The 15,953-nt window shown below is 55.3% G+C and overlaps 1 protein-coding gene across 7 annotated transcripts in view; it reads right to left on the bottom strand.

Moving 5' to 3' along the window:
* Nucleotides 1-14,495, bottom strand: part of SH2D2A (SH2 domain containing 2A) — a 34,092-nt gene extending 19,597 nt beyond the window's left edge. The window contains exons 1-8 of one of the 7 annotated variants that reach the window (XM_089913475.1): nt 14,359-14,493; nt 13,596-13,756; nt 12,767-12,948; nt 11,948-12,037; nt 11,525-11,702; nt 8,099-8,248; nt 7,581-7,889; nt 1,662-2,117 (exon numbers count right to left, since the gene is read on the bottom strand). In XM_089913475.1, the coding sequence (XP_089769601.1) occupies nt 2,037-2,117; nt 7,581-7,889; nt 8,099-8,248; nt 11,525-11,702; nt 11,948-12,037; nt 12,767-12,948; nt 13,596-13,756; nt 14,359-14,392 (1,185 nt within the window). In that variant the 5' untranslated portion in view covers nt 14,393-14,493 and the 3' untranslated portion in view covers nt 1,662-2,036. Of the gene's footprint in view, nt 1-1,661; nt 5,845-7,580; nt 7,890-8,098; nt 8,249-11,524; nt 11,703-11,947; nt 12,038-12,766; nt 12,949-13,595; nt 13,757-14,358 lie in introns of those variants that run through there. The other 6 variants (XM_089913474.1, XM_089913464.1, XM_089913457.1 and 3 more) reach the window with 6 other exon arrangements.
* Between the last annotated feature and the right edge of the window lie 1,458 nt (nt 14,496-15,953).

Raw genomic sequence — 15,953 nt, 5'->3', positions numbered from 1 at the left:
AATTGTACCAACAATTTTGTATGGGACCAGGGGCCTGTGATCCCAAATATGGAAAGTATTGCTGATCTCGCGTATCTCTGAAGACTGGGGGAAGTCAAGGAGATTGTTTCTGTGACATGAAAGAGTTGTTGGACATAAGTGGTGAAATGCCTGTCCCTAAAGATGAGTCAGATTTATACTGGTTGTCATCGACCTGGGCTGGTTTGGAAGCTTTGCATAGAGCTTGGGGGCTAGACAGATCTTGGAGATTTCTGGATTCCTAGCTTTTTGCTTGAGAGGGAGGGGCAGGTTGGGTGGGTGGATGGATGGGGAAGGGAGGTGGCAGGGTCTGTGACTTGAGTTAGCTGTAGGGCACTGTGGTGCCCAGGAGCCACAAGATAGGTGGCATGATTCCTCCTCGGAGCAAGGTTCAAGTAGAGATGGAAGATACCAGGTATCGTTCACAAAGCAGCATGCAAGTCCTACTGTAGACACTACTGAAACCTGTTGCTGAGGATACTGGGACTCCAGTAGGGCTTAACTGCAGTGGCTTCCTGCAGGAAGGGACTGTTAAACTCCTGCAAGAAGAAAGGCCTTAGATGCTAGGCAGAGCAGTGTTGACAAAGATGCCTGACTCTAGTCGTTGCAGGTTCTGAACGGGGAAAACACTAGGAGGAATTGGTATTTGACAGTCCTGGTGACAGGAAGGCTAAGGCCAGAGGGGCAGTTTGAAGAAGTGTGTGGTGGGGACTTGGAGACTAGAAGAAGTGAGGAATCTCACCATGCTTCTGCTCTTGTCGGCTGGGGTAACTTGAGGAGTCTGTTTCTCATTAAGTACAGAGGAGGGTTTCATCACTTACAGGAAAACCACCCGCTTATCTGAAATCTGACCTACTTCAGGTTGGAGCCAGACAGGGCTCCTGCATCCCACAGGGACACTTGGGCTGTAGTTGTCCAAGTCAGTGCATCCAGCCAGCCTTCAGCAAGGAGCATTAGCCCGTACCACCACTCCCACCATCCACAGAGGCACTGAGGGCTGAGGTCGCCCCTCTGGGGTGTCATAGTGAAGTGAGGTGGTGAGGTAGGCTCAGCAGGGCCCCAAAGTCTGAGGTCCCATGGAGTCAAGTGCTGTTTCTGTATTCAGTACGCTATAGACGCAGCCCTGCCCTCCTGAGTTGCCACACTCCTGGGATTCAGCAGTTCAACTTTCTCGTTTTAGGGGCTGCATCATGATGGAGCTGGAAGTGCTTTGGGTTGGGAGGCAAGGCGTGGTGGTCAGGGGTTGTCCTGGTGTCTTCTGGGAATGGATAGTTAAGCCAGATATCTTTCAGCTTCCTCTTGCCTCCCACCTCCTTTGGTTCTCTGGAGGTAGTATTAAGCCATTTTTTTTTTTTTTTTTTTTTTGTGGTACACGGGCCTCACTGTTGTGGCCTCTCCTGTTGCGGAGCACAGGCTCCGGATGCGCAGGCTCAGCGGCCATGGCTCACGGGCCCAGCCGCTCCACGGCATGTGGGATCTTCCCGAACCGGGGCACGAACCTGTGTCCCCTGCATCAACAGGCGGACTCTCAACCATTGCGCCACCAGGGAAGCCCTAAGCCATTTTTTTTAAAGCCACTTTTTACTCCTACCAAAGATGACATTATTATTTGGTGGTTAGAATTTCTTGGTTACCAAGAGAAATACAAGTTAGAAAATGGACAGACTTTATTTGGGAGGGCTTCCTGAGGTAATAACCTCAAGTTCTGATAAATAAACAGGAAAGAGAAAACAGGGATGAGGGAGAGGGAAGGAGGAATAAGGAATGATAACTTGGCTCAAATTGGCAAGGCAGTAACAGCCAAGGGACGGGGTTGGTGGGGGCGGGAGGTGAAGGCCTTGGTCAGAAGTGGCTCCCAATGGCCCTAGAAGGTGTTGGAGGTGCTGGGGCAAAGCCCAAGTGCTCAGTGCTGCATTGCCCAGGGCAGAGGAGCTGAGGAAGGTGAGGTCCACAGGAACAGGCTTAGGACGCAGACTTAGGAACTGCCCAGAGATGGCACAGCTGTCACAAAGGGGGTTTCAGCTCTGACCCTTGGGCAGGGACCTGGCCAGGTCTTCGCCCCAGCTGGGTGCTGAGCTTGCTGTCCAAGAAGCCGCAGTCTGTTGAGGGGATGGTTGAAGTTCTGTGGGGCCTGGGGAGGTGGCAAGGGTGCTGGAAGGCTTTGCTGTCTGCTCCCAACCTTCTTTTACCCCCTCTCCCTCTGCTCAGCTTTGTTTCCGGTGGGGACACATGTTCTAAGGCCAGTAGAGGTAGTTGGGGATGGGGCCTCAGTGATGACTGGCCCCCAGTCCTCCTTAAGTGGGTCCATGGGGAATGATGTGCTCTAGACTCGGGACTGCTGAGGTTGGGGGTTTAATAGCTTCTCAGCCCCCTGCCCCTGCCTTGGTCCCCTGAGCCAGAGTTACAAGGTACTTTACTGAGACTGTCTACTGCATTAGCTGAGGGAGCTGATAGGATAAAGGGGACAGCTTAAGGGAGACAGGAGCAGGAAAAAAAAGACTTCAGGGTCGGCCATGGTGCTGAAGGGGCTGGAACCGGAGGAAAAAGCTGGAACCTCCACTTGCAGCAAGGCCTTCTGCAGGCTCTGAAGGGGATCTGGGGCTCGGGGTAGGAGACTCTTCTTTCTGACGGGGGGCTGAGCCAGAGAGAGCCCTCCCTAGAGGAAGCTGGAGGGATGGAATAACCACGGGAGACGGAGTCAGCTGGGAAATGCCCTCCCCCTCCCTGCCCGCGTGGTCTCTGCCAGGGCAGAGGAACCTGCTCAGCACAATCGCCAGGCGCCCTTTCCTGTACTAGTTACTCAACTTCTCTATCCTGAGGTCTCACCGCAGCCCCAGGCCCCCGTGGGAGTGAAATCAGCAGGATGGTGCAGGGGTGCCTATGGCTATGGTGCGGAGAAGGGAGGTTCCACCACCTTGGTCGTCAGGGCTGGGCCTGCAGCTGGAACCCTCGGGAGGACCGGGGCCTTATCCTTTGGCCTGGGAGGGACCTCACGCTATAAGGGGGAACATTGGACTGGGATGACAAGATCTGGTCCTATCTCCAGTACTCTGTCACCTCCCCTCTCTAGACCTCAGTTTCCGATTTGGTTGAACCAAGAAGTCAGTCACAAGGGGTCTGAAGTCCCTTCTAGTCCCAGCGGTCCTGCTCGGCCAAGCCCCTCGCTGCCTGGTCTCATCTGCTCTGGACAGCAGCCCTGTGGGCAAATAAGGCATTCTCTCCATTTCAAAGCAATGTAGGGAACAGTGGTGCAGAAAAAAGTTCCCCTGTTAAAGGCTGGGCAGCTTGTTAGCAAACAGCCGTAACAGGAACCCAGGGCTCCTGACAATGCCATCATCTGGATCCTCCCACCCACTTTGGGGAGTCCACCCCTAGCTGTGAGGAGCTGAAGAGGGAGGGGGAGATTCCCTGGGTCCTGCTCACCCCTTTCTAGCAGGCTTTGCTCCTTCAGAAACACCAAGTGGGTCCCTAGGCATTTCTGTCCCCTCCCCGAACCCGCCATCCTGTTCTATCCCAAAGTCTAAGGAAATCCCATCTTCTGACTCTGATTTCCAGCCCTTGCTATACAGCAAGCCTCTCCTTTTCCTGCCTCCTCCCCTGCCACGAGGAACCAGCCATGAGGTGACTCCCTGAGTCTAATCTAAGACCTTTCTTGCACTTTCAGCCTCCCCTCCCAAAGCCATCTGCTCCCCTCCCCTCCCCCGTCTCTTGCTCAGGAGGGAGTTTAGACCTACAGACAGAAGGAAGTGGAACCCCACTCTGTTGACTCAGCAACCATATTTCTCCTTGAGCTGATTAGCACTGAGTGGAAAGGAGGGGAATTCACTAGTCACTGGAGCTGGCCCTGCACCAGGCTGGGGGTGGCATGGTGGTGGCAGCACCTAGGCCTAGGGAATATGTCTTCAGGGAGGGGGTCTGGGGGGCTTCTGTGATTCAGGCAAGTACCCAGGGCCCCTTGGCAGGAAGAGAGACCTTGATAGGCTCTGATTGTCTTGACTGAACTCTCATAGAACAGGCTGGGACCACAGGAGTACCCAGAAGCCCCCTGAGTGGCTCCTGGGGGCAGTCTATTCTGAGCCCTCAGGGCCATCCAGGCGCAGACACAGCCCTGCCTCAGGGAGCCTCCAGTCTGATAAAAAAATAAGACCCAAGGCAGATTCTTCTAGGTGGTTGAAGCTTAGAATGCAGAGCTTGGCCACAGAGGCAGGAAGATGGCCCTGAAGTGGGTCTGGGCAGACAGGAGGAAGCCTCATAAGAGGAACAGGGGAGGCCTAAGCCCAAGAGGCTGGGAGCTGCTGCAGGGGGGCTCCCCATCCTCCTAAGGGGCTCACACACATAGGCTAACAATGCCCCCTCCCCCTCCCAGTCCTGTGTTTGGCAGGGGGTTGGGGAAGGAGGTGCAGGGGCTACCTTTCAACCACTCCCCTCCCTGCCCCTTTCTTTCCTGGTAACCCGCAGGTGATGTAGCCACCCCTCTGCCCCTGGCTAGCTGCCCAGCTCACCCCAGTTAGGGAAAGAATACTTTTCAGAGAGAGGTCTGTGTCCCTTGCCTTGCTGTCTCCCTGCCCCCAGCCCATAGATCTGTGACCCTTGCCCAGGAGTCTCTCAACCCCCGACCCTTCTCCCACCATTGCAATGGTCGTTCAACCACTTGCCTTCCACAATATGAGAGAGAGAGTCAGAAGGAGAGACAGAAGGAGCCTGGAGTACTTGAATCCCTGTTGGGGGAGGTGGTTGGCGATGATTTATTAGCTAGACAAGAATCAACAAACAAGTTCTAACATCTGTTCTCGCCAAACTGTTCCTCAGACAACAGCAGCATTGGACCAGGGCCCAGACTCAAAGGCTCAGAGGGCCAAGGATATCAGACTCCAGGAGGAGAAACCAGGGCAGCGGGCTGCAGCAGGGCCCTCCTAGCCCACTTCCTTAGAGGCAAGCACTGAGCCATTGGATTCTTGGAGACTCTTGGGAGGGAACCAGTGGGTGTGTCCCTAAAAAGAAGCCGACTCCACATTTGCTCCTCTGACCTCCAGGCTTCTTTGTGGGGCCCCAGACCAGTTAGGGGAACAGGGGTAAGCTGGGATCTGGAGGAGGGGAACAAGCACCTGGGCCCCAATGAGGCAGAACTCTGGAAAGCAGCCAGATTTCCTGAGGAAATCTCTGACATTTCCCGTGGTAAAGAGTTAGTGGATGTGGGGTATGGAACAGAGCACTAAACAGGAAGCTGGGGTTCTAGTCCTTGACCTTGACTAAGCCACTATCCCTCTCTGGTTTTGTTTCCTTATCTGCACAGTGAGGGAGTCGAACTCGATCAGTAAGAGCAAAGGAGATGCTGCTCCTCTTCCTTCGCTCACTCGTGGCAGACATCACTAATCAATCACAGAGTTCTTTTCTGCTGAGTTCAGATATGACCTTAACATCCTTTCCATTGCAGCGCTCTAGGCAGCCACAATGAATGGATTGGAGTTGGCATGCGAGGTGACACCTTTTTGCCATCTTTGCAATGGATGATGGCTGAGGTCCTTTCCAGCTTTGATCATCTACAGTTTGTTCCATCCACATTTTGTGAGAAGGGCGCCTGGGTGTGCGTGAAGGTCTCTGGACCCGCTGTTCCAAGTTATCCCCCACCCCCGCCCCACCCCAGCTCAGACTCAGCAGCTACTGAGGAGGCCCCAGGGGGAGCCACGCCTGACCTCTGTTCTGAAGCACCTGTCTAGAAAGGTTGTGGGGGAGGGTGTGCCCCCAGCGGGGTAGGGGCTTGTGGGGCACAGCAGGGCCTTGTTCAGCCACAGAATTCTCAGAATGCAGTTGTTGGCCACCTGGATTCTGTAGGGAGAAGGATGGTCCCAGGTCACACCCTCTTCCTTCTGCCTCCTAGGCTTACCTGCAGCCTCAAGGGCCAAGACGTCTGATCTTAACAGACATTGGCCTGCAGAGAGGTCTAAACCTCTCTCATTCATTCAACAAACATTTCCTGAGCACTTGCTCTTTGCCAGGCACTGTGCTGGGTGCTCTGGAAACAGAGATGAACAAGTCCCAGCCCCTGCCCTCAGGGAGCTCACACTCTGCTGGGGGAGAGGGGAGATGGGTGTCAATGATCAGTGGCATGGCAAGTGTGTATAAAGCCTCTGTGTGGACAGCCTCTGCGGTGAGGTCAGGGAAGTCTTTGCAGAGGAGAAGAAGGGCAAGCTGATCTTGAAGGATGATTAGAAGGTTGCTGGGCAGCCGGAGGGTGCCCTTGCAGGAAGTAGCTATAGGCAGAGGGACTGGCATGTGCAAAACCTTGGGAGGTTTGCAACCACTTGGTGTGTTTGGAGGAATGTGACCAGTTCTGGGAGGGTGGGAGCAGCTGATGGTAAGACTGAGGAGGTGGTTTCCCAGCCCACACAAGTATAGAGGGCCTCATGGGCCAGGTAGCTGTTTTAGAAAGACCATTCCGACTTTCTTGGGGCAGAGTGGGTCAGAAGTGGCAAGACTGGTGGTTAGGAGGCCAGTTAAGAAGCCCTTGGATAAATCCTGATGAGAGATGATGGGGGCTGAAACTGGGGAAAGGAAAAATATATTTAGGAAGAGACTCAGCAGGAATCAGTGGCTTATAGTGGAGTGAGGGTGAAGAGAGGGGAGACGTCAAGGGAGCCCTACGATCTTGAATAGTTGGGTGACTGGAGAGGTACCCGATCAGAGAGGGAACAATGGAGGGAGCAATCCAGGGAGTAGGGTAAGGACAGTGTTGGCTGTGCTGAGTCCAAGAAGCTGTGGGATGCTGGGGAGCCGAGCAGAAGCCTGGAGAGAAGTTTGCATAGAGACATGGACTGGTGACCTCAGCTCTAGGATGGTAGCAGGTGGCAGGGGTGTGGATAAGTGTGAGCAGGCACAAGGGCTGAGCAGGAGCCTGAGGTGCCAGAAGTGGGGGGGAGGGTGGGGAAGGGCCTGAGGAGGCGGGCAGAGGCAGAGGGATTGCGTGGGAGCAGCTGGTGGGTCTAACACATCCCATGAAACAAGATACTGACTTGAACTGATCAGTGAGAAGACTGGGCAGGTGGGAGGATGGAGGAGAGGAGGAGTGTGCAGAAGGAGGGGGCGTGCAGGTACCCCCTCCCCTGAGCTCATCTGAGGTGACACAAGGGACTTCAGGTGCTCTTCTTTAGGAGGTCCCTGAAGGCTGAGGGGAGGCAGCCAGAGTGAGAGGCCCAAGTTCAGACTTGGGAGGAGATTCCCAGCACAGGGTGGGGTCAATCTCAGGTGGGTCTGAAGAGGACAAGCCAGGTGAGAGGGACACAGGCTCAGTTGGGGGAAGGCTGACGGGGCCTCTATTTTCTCTGAGAAGTGGAGGGAGTGGGGACTTGACAAAGGGGAGGCAGGTCCCAGTAACTCCAGGCAGAGGAGAGGGAGCAACTCTGGGCCTGGAAGAGGGTTGCTGGCAGCCTGGACCCTCTGTCCTTCCCATCTCACCTCAGACCTCTGACCTGCATTCACCCTGACCCAGGCATCCTGTCTGAACACCTTCTCCACCCTCCGCAATCTAGCTTTCAGGAAATCCTCCTTGCACCCCCATTATTTACCTGGCTTCCTGGGACAGGCCTGGACTGGCACTTCCGTAGGACTTCGTGCCTGAGGATGCACGGCGGGCCCTCACACCCTGAATCAGGCACCTTCACCTCCACCTCGGCATAAATGTTGCTGGGGGCTTCCCCGGGGCTGCCACGGCCCATGGCATAGAAGTCTATGGGTTCATCAGGCTCGTGGTAGATGGGGTTGGAGGGCTTGGGGGGCGGGGTTGGGCGGGGTCTCGGAGCGGGGCTTGTGTAGACTTCGGGAGGCAGCTGAGGCTTGGCGGGGATGGGAGGCTTGGGCTTGGGCGGCTGGGACGTCTAAGAGAGAAGGCAGGCGGGGAGGAGAGTGGGTCAGAGCAACACAGGCAGGGCCAAAGCTGCAGCTCAGCCCGAGCCTCCGCTCCCTGCAGGCCCCGCCCCCTCCCCGCTGGCCCCGCCCCTGACCGCAGGGCCTTCCCTCTTTTCGTCTCCCGGCTCCTCCACTCCCTCAGGCCCCACCACCTCTCTCAGCCCCTCCCGCCCAGTACCTGCTTTGGCCCCCCCGCCCCATCTTTCTGCATGGGGGCTGCGCTTTGCTCCTTTTTGAGGATTGAGGTATACTGAGGTTGTGAGTCCTGGCTTTTGCTTCCAGAGTCTGATTCTTCAGTCCTTAGGGACAGTCCTGCGGGCTCAGGAGTCTGCGGGGAAAGAATGAGGCCTCAGGGACTTGGTGCACGACGGGCGGGTGGGAGTCGGCAAGTGATGCAGGGGGGAGCAAAATAATCTCGTCCATACGGATAATGTCGGGGGTGGAGGTGCGACACAGAAATTTGGGTGGCGCTGGGTTTCTGGGTGAGGAAGAGGCGGCAAGGAGACCAGGAGGTGGGACAGTCGCTCTGGTCACAGGCCATATTTAGCATTAAACTTAACTTCATCTGGAACATAGGGCCAGGCCAGTCGCCATTTGTACCTGTGGTTGTAAAACTGCAACAAGGCTTTAAAAGTCTTTAGCCTAAAATTTTTCGGCATGGGGATAGATCTCCAAGACTTCTGTGCCTGTGTTTATTTCTGCAGGTGCCAGGCGACTCTACTTTATGGAGCTATAAGCTAGACATCCTCGGGACAGAGACACTGCCTCAGGGATGAGGAGATGAGCCTTATAGGGTTCCTTCCCATGTTAGGTATGCTTTTTGCTCAGCATTTATCCCTGGGTTCTTGAATGTTCTCCACATGCCCACTACTTTTGGAAGGCTCAGGCCACAGGCCTTTTCTCATGCTTCTGCAATCCACCAAGTGTATGTCTCCATCTGAAGGTGTATAGGCAGTTCATGGATTCAAGTCAGAATTCTTTTTCCTTGCCTCAACCCCCTAAGAGTTCTTAGCATTCCCTTTATGAATAAAAAATAGCACCTCTACCCTGCTGCCGAAACAGCAGCACCTTAGGAGTCAACCTGGACACCTCCCTCCCTTCCTCCCCACATCTAACGGAGCACAAACCCTGCTCCTTCCACTGCCTAAATATCTTTACATCTGCACACCTTCTCCACGCCCACAGCTACCACTCCAGTTCAGGCCTCCTAAGTCCTCCTCCTGCATCATCTTGCCCTGCTAACCCATTCTCCACTCCGTGAGCAGAGTAAGCCTGCAGAAGTTCCCCTAGCAATCCTTCCATGGCTGCCTGTTGCTCCAGGATAAAGCCCAAACTCCAGAAAACGTGAGTGACAAGACCCTCTGAGGGCTGGTCATGGAGCTTGGTCTCTGACAGCTCTGCCTTTGGCTCTCGCAGCTCCAGCTGGCTCCCCTCCCCACCAGACTTCCCTACACCCTGTTCCAACTGCTTGGGAGTCTTCAGGTCTCCACTTATTCCTCACAAAATTCTGCACAAGAGTTACCCCTAGGCACAGTCCCTCAAGGCAAGTTCTTTTTTTTTTTTTTTTTTTGCAGTACGCGGGCCTCTCACTGTTGTGGCCTCTCCCGTTGCGGAGCACAGGCTCCGGACGCGCAGGCTCAGCGGCCATGGCTCACGGGCCCAGCCGCTCCACGGCATGTGGGATCTTCCCGGACTGGGGCACAAACCCATGTCCCCTGCATCGGCAGGCGGGCTCTCAACAACTGAGCCACCAGGGAAGCCCAAGGCAAGTTCTTTGAACTGACTCCAATCAAGCTCCAGGAAACTACTCTTGCCCAGGTCACCAGTGACCTTCTGTTGGCCAAATCCAGTGGTTAATTCTGGACGCACTGGGACCTGCTCTTCCCTGATGCGTTTTCTTTGCTTCGCGTCTAGAGCATCACACTCCTGGTTCTTCTCCCCTCTCTCTTTGACTGCTCCTTCTCAGTTTTCTTTGTAGGTTCCCCCTCATTTCTGCAAACTCTCAATGCTGGAGACTTGGTATTCTTTTCCATCTACACTCATTCCTGAGATTTCATCCCTCCTGAAGCCTTTAGAATCAATCCATCTACATGCTGATGGCTCCCAAATGTTGATCTCCAACCTAGACTTCTGTCCTAAACTCCAGATCCCTATATTCCAACTGCATACTTGACATCTCCATTTGCATATTGAATGGATGTCTCAAACCGCAAGTGTCAAAACTGAACTCGCCATCTCCCCTGCCTCCCGCAGACTTGCTCCTCCTGTAGCCTTCCTCATCTCAGTCAACGACAACTCCATCTTTTCACACTCCTCACCCAATCCTGCAAAAACCCTGTCAGCTCCACTTTCCAAACAGACCCAGTGTTCCACCTCCTCACCCCTTCACCTCTACCAACCGGGTCCAGGCTGCCATCTTCTCTCCTGAAGTATTGTAGTGGTCTCAGTCTGGTCACCCATGTCCCTCTCAAACTTGCCAGGTCATGTCACTCTTTAGCTTGTAACTGTCCAGTGCCATCCCATCTCACTCAGAATAAAATTCCAAATCGTACAAGAATTTACTGGGCCCCTTTCCTTCACCCCTGTGGTCTCATTTCCTACCTCTCTACCCATGCTAGCTTCCTTACTGCTCTTATTCTTATTCACACACATCAAGGATCCTTCTGCCTCAGGGCCTTTGCACCTGCTGTGCTATCTACCTAGAATGTTTTTCCTCTAGTTATCTGCATGACTTTCTCCCTTACTTTATTCAGACCTTTGTTCAAATGTCCCCTTACCAGAATAGCCTTCCCTGATGTTCCTATGTAAAATAGCCCCAACCCTGTCACTCCTTGTTTCTGTATTCTCTGTTTGTTATCTGTATTACACATTCGTTGTCTGTCTCCTGTCACTAGAATGGAAGCTCCATGGAGGTAGGGGTATTTGGGTCAGTTTTGTTTACTGCAATTTTTCCAGTGCCCGGACCAATGCCTGGCACAGAGCGGTCCCTCAGAACTGCCTGAACTCCTCAGGGAGGCACTCTCTGACACGGCTCCCCACCACGTGAGCTAAATGGCACCTCACTCTGTATTTCCTCTCTCATCACACTCTCACACTTGATTCCTATTATATGTCTTTGCCGCTGGTAAGTAGCTTTGTGGGTTTGACACCCATATGTCTTGTCTCAGTAAACATCTCTTAATTTAAAGAACAAATGACCCAGTAATTCCCTGGACGTCCAGTGGTTAGAACTGGGCACTTTCACTGCCAAGTTCAATGCCTGATCAGGGAACTAAGATCCCACAAGCTTCGAGGCAAAAAACAAAAAAACAAAAAAACCCCCCCCCCCCCCCACCACCAAATGACCCGTCTGCCTAGCTGGCCACTCCCAGCCTTTGTGTGGCTGGGCTGGTCTCTCAAGGACCCCTCCTCCAGCACACGCATCTTTCTGGAAGGGCATCTGCGTGGAGATGTGTGGGCAAGGGAGGTTTGGCTGGGTCGTCGGTGGGAATGGGAAAGTGCCTGATGTCGAGGTCCTGCGGCCTGGGCTCTGCGTGGGGAGGGGCGCTGGCCTGGGTTCCCAGGGTCAGGGTCAGTGTCAGGGCCGGGGATGGGGGCTGCGTACCTGGCGGGCGAGAGGCTCGGTGAGCGTCTCCCCGTAGGGGCTCAGCGGGCACGCCTGGTAGTGCCGCAGCAGGTCCTGCAGCCGCGCGTGGGCGCTGTCCTCGCCCAGCACCACGTGGCGCCCGTCCCCGAGTTGGGCCAGCAGGAAGTGGCGGCAGCAAGTCCGGCTCCTGGAGGCACTAGTCAGGATCAGACCTGCTCCCTCTTCCCGGCAAGGGCACCAGCACGAGGAGCGACCCCTACCCGCCCCGCGCCCGGGTCTCCCACCCTTAGTAGCCTGGGGGCTGAGCATAGACCTCCTCCACCCCTGCTGGGAGTCAGCATGAAGTTCTTCCCCTCACACGTCCGTCAGTATCAAGCCCCTCCCTCTGATTAGCCCGAAGCCCCGCCTTCCTGTCGCCCAGCGCAGCGCTCCGCCCCTCACCTGTAAGTCAGCACAAAGGTCACGGCGCTCTCACTGAAACGCACCAAGTAGCATCCCTGAGGCTTGCTCTCTAGCAGCCTCTCAGCCTCTCTGTGGGTGATGGAGAAGACACGGAAGATGCTCAGACTCTTCCAGCCTCACCCCCTGTCTCCCTGGCTCTCATGGGGGGACCCCTACCCCCTACCAAGAGGGCTTAAGTGGCTAGAGAAGGGTGGAGGTGGGAAAGAGAGAGGATGTGGGCACTGCGCTCCTGCTGCAGGGACTGGGCGTGGGTGGTCAGGAGACCTCCCAGCCCTGCATCCTCCTCCTGGCCTCATCCTGGCTGGAAAAGCAGCCTGGGGTGGGGGACTAAGGGGGTCAGTACAGCGGCCTCAGCAAGAGGGATGGTAATAGACTCCTAGACTTCAGAAGTCACAAGCTGAACAGAGGATGTGAACAGAGAGATACGGGAGAAGTGAAGCTGAGAAGTGGAGGAAGAGGGAGGAACTGCAAGGGAGGGAAGAAATAGAGGGCTGGAGAGAGCCAGAGGTAAATAAAGATGGAGGGAGAGAGACTGAGGCAGAGGTGGAAACTTGAGCACTAGAAGCCTTAGAGACAGGAGGAAAGTTGAGCCTAGAAGGGAGAAACTGAGGCACGGAGTAGGGGGTTTGGGCTAGAACCTCTCCAATGATCTCCCCCAGGAGAGCTGCCTTAACGAGGAGCCTTGGAACCTCCAGGTGTCATAGCCTGGCCTGTAGCCTCAATCTACTCCTGACTGACCGCAGGACCCGGGACTGGCCCCTGCCCTTCTCTGGGCCTATTTCTTCCTCTGTGACTCACCTCCGGGTGATGAAGCCGTGGAACCAAGCAGGGGCTGCCCCATGCTGCAGGAGCTCACGGGCCTGGGTCTTCTGGAACCAAGCCTGAGTCTCAGCCTGCAGGGACATGCCTCCTTCCCTAGGCACCTCTTCCTTCCCAATGTCCTTTGGGCTGCAGGCAGCCCCTGGGGCCTGGGGTGGTGCCTGGATAGGGGAAGAGTTCAAGGAGGGGGAAGTAGCCATGATTAGTGGTCCTTCTTCTGACTTCAAGCAAGCTACTCCCTTCTCATCCTCATACCTAGCCCCTCCTGGACATGTGGAGGAAGCTCCCCTTCCCCCATCCCTGTTGCCTATTTTAGGGTATAATTGCCCAGAAAGTCCCTCCCCAAGTGTAACTTAAATCTCTTCTTTAGGTCAAACTGTTTTTGTTTCCAGGGAATTTCCTTCCACTTCCGTCTGGGTCCGTGGGCCTTTGATCCAGTAGCAGTGAACTGTTAAACTGTGCTTAAATGGGAGTGAGGCCTTCCAGATGGGCAGAAAGGCATTCCCTGGCCTGAGGGATGAAGGGAACGCCAGAGGCCAGAATGAGGGAGGGCTCACCCTACAGTAAGAGGGACTGAGCTGGTTCACAGGGAGGATTTCCTAATGACTGGGTGAGTGAGAAGGCCTGAGATGAGGATGCACTGGGCAAATGAAGGCCACGGACAGAGATGCAGACCCTCCCTCTGGGCCGCTGGCTTTGTCGGCAGCCTCCAGCTCATTCCTGCTTTGGCCTCTGTCCCCCTGCGAGCCCTCACCCGTGGGAGGGTGGGAGCAGAGGAGGGAGCAACACCCCCCAGGTTCCCACTCACCGCAGGGTGCACAGCGGAGGCCGTGGGGCTGGGCCGGGCTTCCTGGGCCTTCGGGGCCTGGAGTCTGGGTCCCGGCAGCAAGCCCGGGCCCTGGCAGCTCCTGCGGTTCAAGTCTATGGGCTGGAAGGTGCTGAAGGTTATGGTGGGGGCTTCTTGACTCCCTGTTAGCACAGAGAAGTTTCTCAGTGAGGGCCTGCCTCTCCCTCTGCTGCCCACCCCTCCCCCAGACTCAGAGGGGCCCCATAGGCCTCTCCCTGGGGACCTGGAAGACCGGGACAGTTGTGACAGCAGGAGAAATGCAGGAGGGATGGCAGACACGATTTCTCAGGGAAGAGGAGTAAGGGGCCAAGGAGGCGCAGAGGGGCTTCTCAGGGAAACTGGGCCCCAGGAAGGAGTGCTGGGAAGCCAGCTGGCCTTCGGCTGGTCTGGAAGTCCTGAAATCCGGGAAAGGAGGCAGATCTCTTCAGGGCAGGTCCCTCTGCTGGCCCAGGATCCTCGACCTCCGAGCCCCCTTCATCCTCCTGCTGCCTCCTCTCTCCACTCGAAGAAGCCCTCAGAAGACCCTTTCACCCTTATCCTCAGGGATGCGTGGACCTGGAGCCCCCGAAGCGGAGCAGGGGTTGTGGGCTGCCTGCCCGCCAGCTCTGGCTTGAGGTGTGGCCCGTCACCCCTGAAGTGGGAGCTCAGGCCCAGAGGGAGGAGAGCAGGCGTCATGGGGGTCTTGATGTTCCCTCCCACCCACATTCCCCAACTTCACACTTACCTTGAGGGCATATCTGGGCCAGGGGGAACTCCATGGGGGCAGCCTAGGAAAGGAGCCCCTGGAGCAGGGTGTGTGTCTGGGCTCTCAAAAGGTGTGCACACTCAGCTACTCATCTCTCCTCTCACCCCAGCCCCCGGGGGCAGGAAATGTCGCCTCACCCACAGCCCTAGCCCTCGCGGAGGACTCACGTCATGGAAAGCCGTAAGACAATTGGCCCTCCCCCGGAAGCCAGGCAGCTGAAGGTGGTGGTGGTGTGGTGAGTATTTGTGTCATTGTGTGTCTGGGTGTTGGGGAGTCCTTGTTGCTGTCTTATCTCCATCTCTCCGGTGACTCTTTCTCCACGCCCTCACTCCAGACTGGGGCTTTCCTTTCTCTCCTTCTCTCTTTGTCTCTCTCTCCATCTCTCTCCCTCTGTCTGAGCAGTGGCAGTGGGGACATCAACCTCAGAAGGATAAGCCTTATAAGGTGATGGGGCTTCGGGGTCATCGAAGATTCATAGGCAGGGCTGTGCTCTTAAGACACACGAGGAGGGGAGGGGGCAGAGCTGCAACAGAAAGAATGTGGGTCAGACTTTTGAAGGATTTTCTGAGGTCATATGAAACCTGTGAGACAAGGGGGATAGGGAAGAGGGAACCTGGCTTCATCGTCAAGCAGAGAATGGAGCTGGGTTAGGACAAAACCAGGCCATCCCACAGAAAGGGAGGGGAAATTTCCTTCAAGTAAGCAGGTCGTTATTAGCAGCTGTTATTAATAACTTCAGAGCTGATGTCCTAAACCTGCAGTGTGCTTACATCTGCTGCCACCCTAGAGGACCAATCCCATTTCTCTCTTGTGTGATCCTCACAACTGAGAAGGAGTCAGGGAACATTATCCCCATTTTCCAGATGGGTAAACTGAAGCTTAGAGAAGTTAAGTGCCTTGGCCTGGGTCTTTCAGTGTCTCAGATGTTCATGGCAGAGTTGGGACTAGAAACTAGATCTTCTTTTACAAATTTCACTGTGATTTAGGCCAACAGTCCATGGCTATGTGCCAGGCACTGTTCTTGGTGCTGAGAGCCCAGAGAGAAAAAGGATCTTGTCTCAAGATGTCAAGAGGGGGAAACGACTTGCCAACAGGTACTTACAGAGGGTTGTGGTGAGTTAGTGGTGTGGGCTGGTGCTACGGGAGCCCACCTCAGAGGCTCCTAATCTAGCCGTGTGTGCGGTGCATGCCTGCGTGTACAGGGGGTTGGGATGTCAGAAGAGGGGATTGAGCTGAGCTGTGGAGGATGAGCAGGGTTGAGGAAGGTGGGGAAAGGTGTTTCTAGAAGAGGAATGAGCGTGTGCAACTGCATGGAAAAAGGAAATGACTGGAGCGGAAGCTGGCTTGGGGGCTGCCAGCAATGGATTATGCAGCTGGAGGGGCCAGGGCCAGAGTACACACTGCCTTGCACCCAGGAAGGACTTTGGAGTCCCGACAGCCTGGAGAGCTACTTCCCCAGCAGCTCTGAGAGGGAAAGACTTCCCCCAGGAGTCATGGCTGGCCCAGCCACACCCATACCCCAAAGCCTTGCCTCCCCCTGAGCTGCCTGAGCCCTCTTCCCTTCCTTAAAAACT

Source organism: Delphinapterus leucas, chromosome 1 (assembly GCF_059928025.1).
Source record: "Delphinapterus leucas isolate spDelLeu-1000000601 "Yukka" chromosome 1, BTC_Dleu_Yukka2, whole genome shotgun sequence".
Taxonomy (NCBI): domain Eukaryota; kingdom Metazoa; phylum Chordata; class Mammalia; order Artiodactyla; family Monodontidae; genus Delphinapterus; species Delphinapterus leucas.
This window is presented reverse-complemented; position numbering and strand designations above follow the sequence as displayed.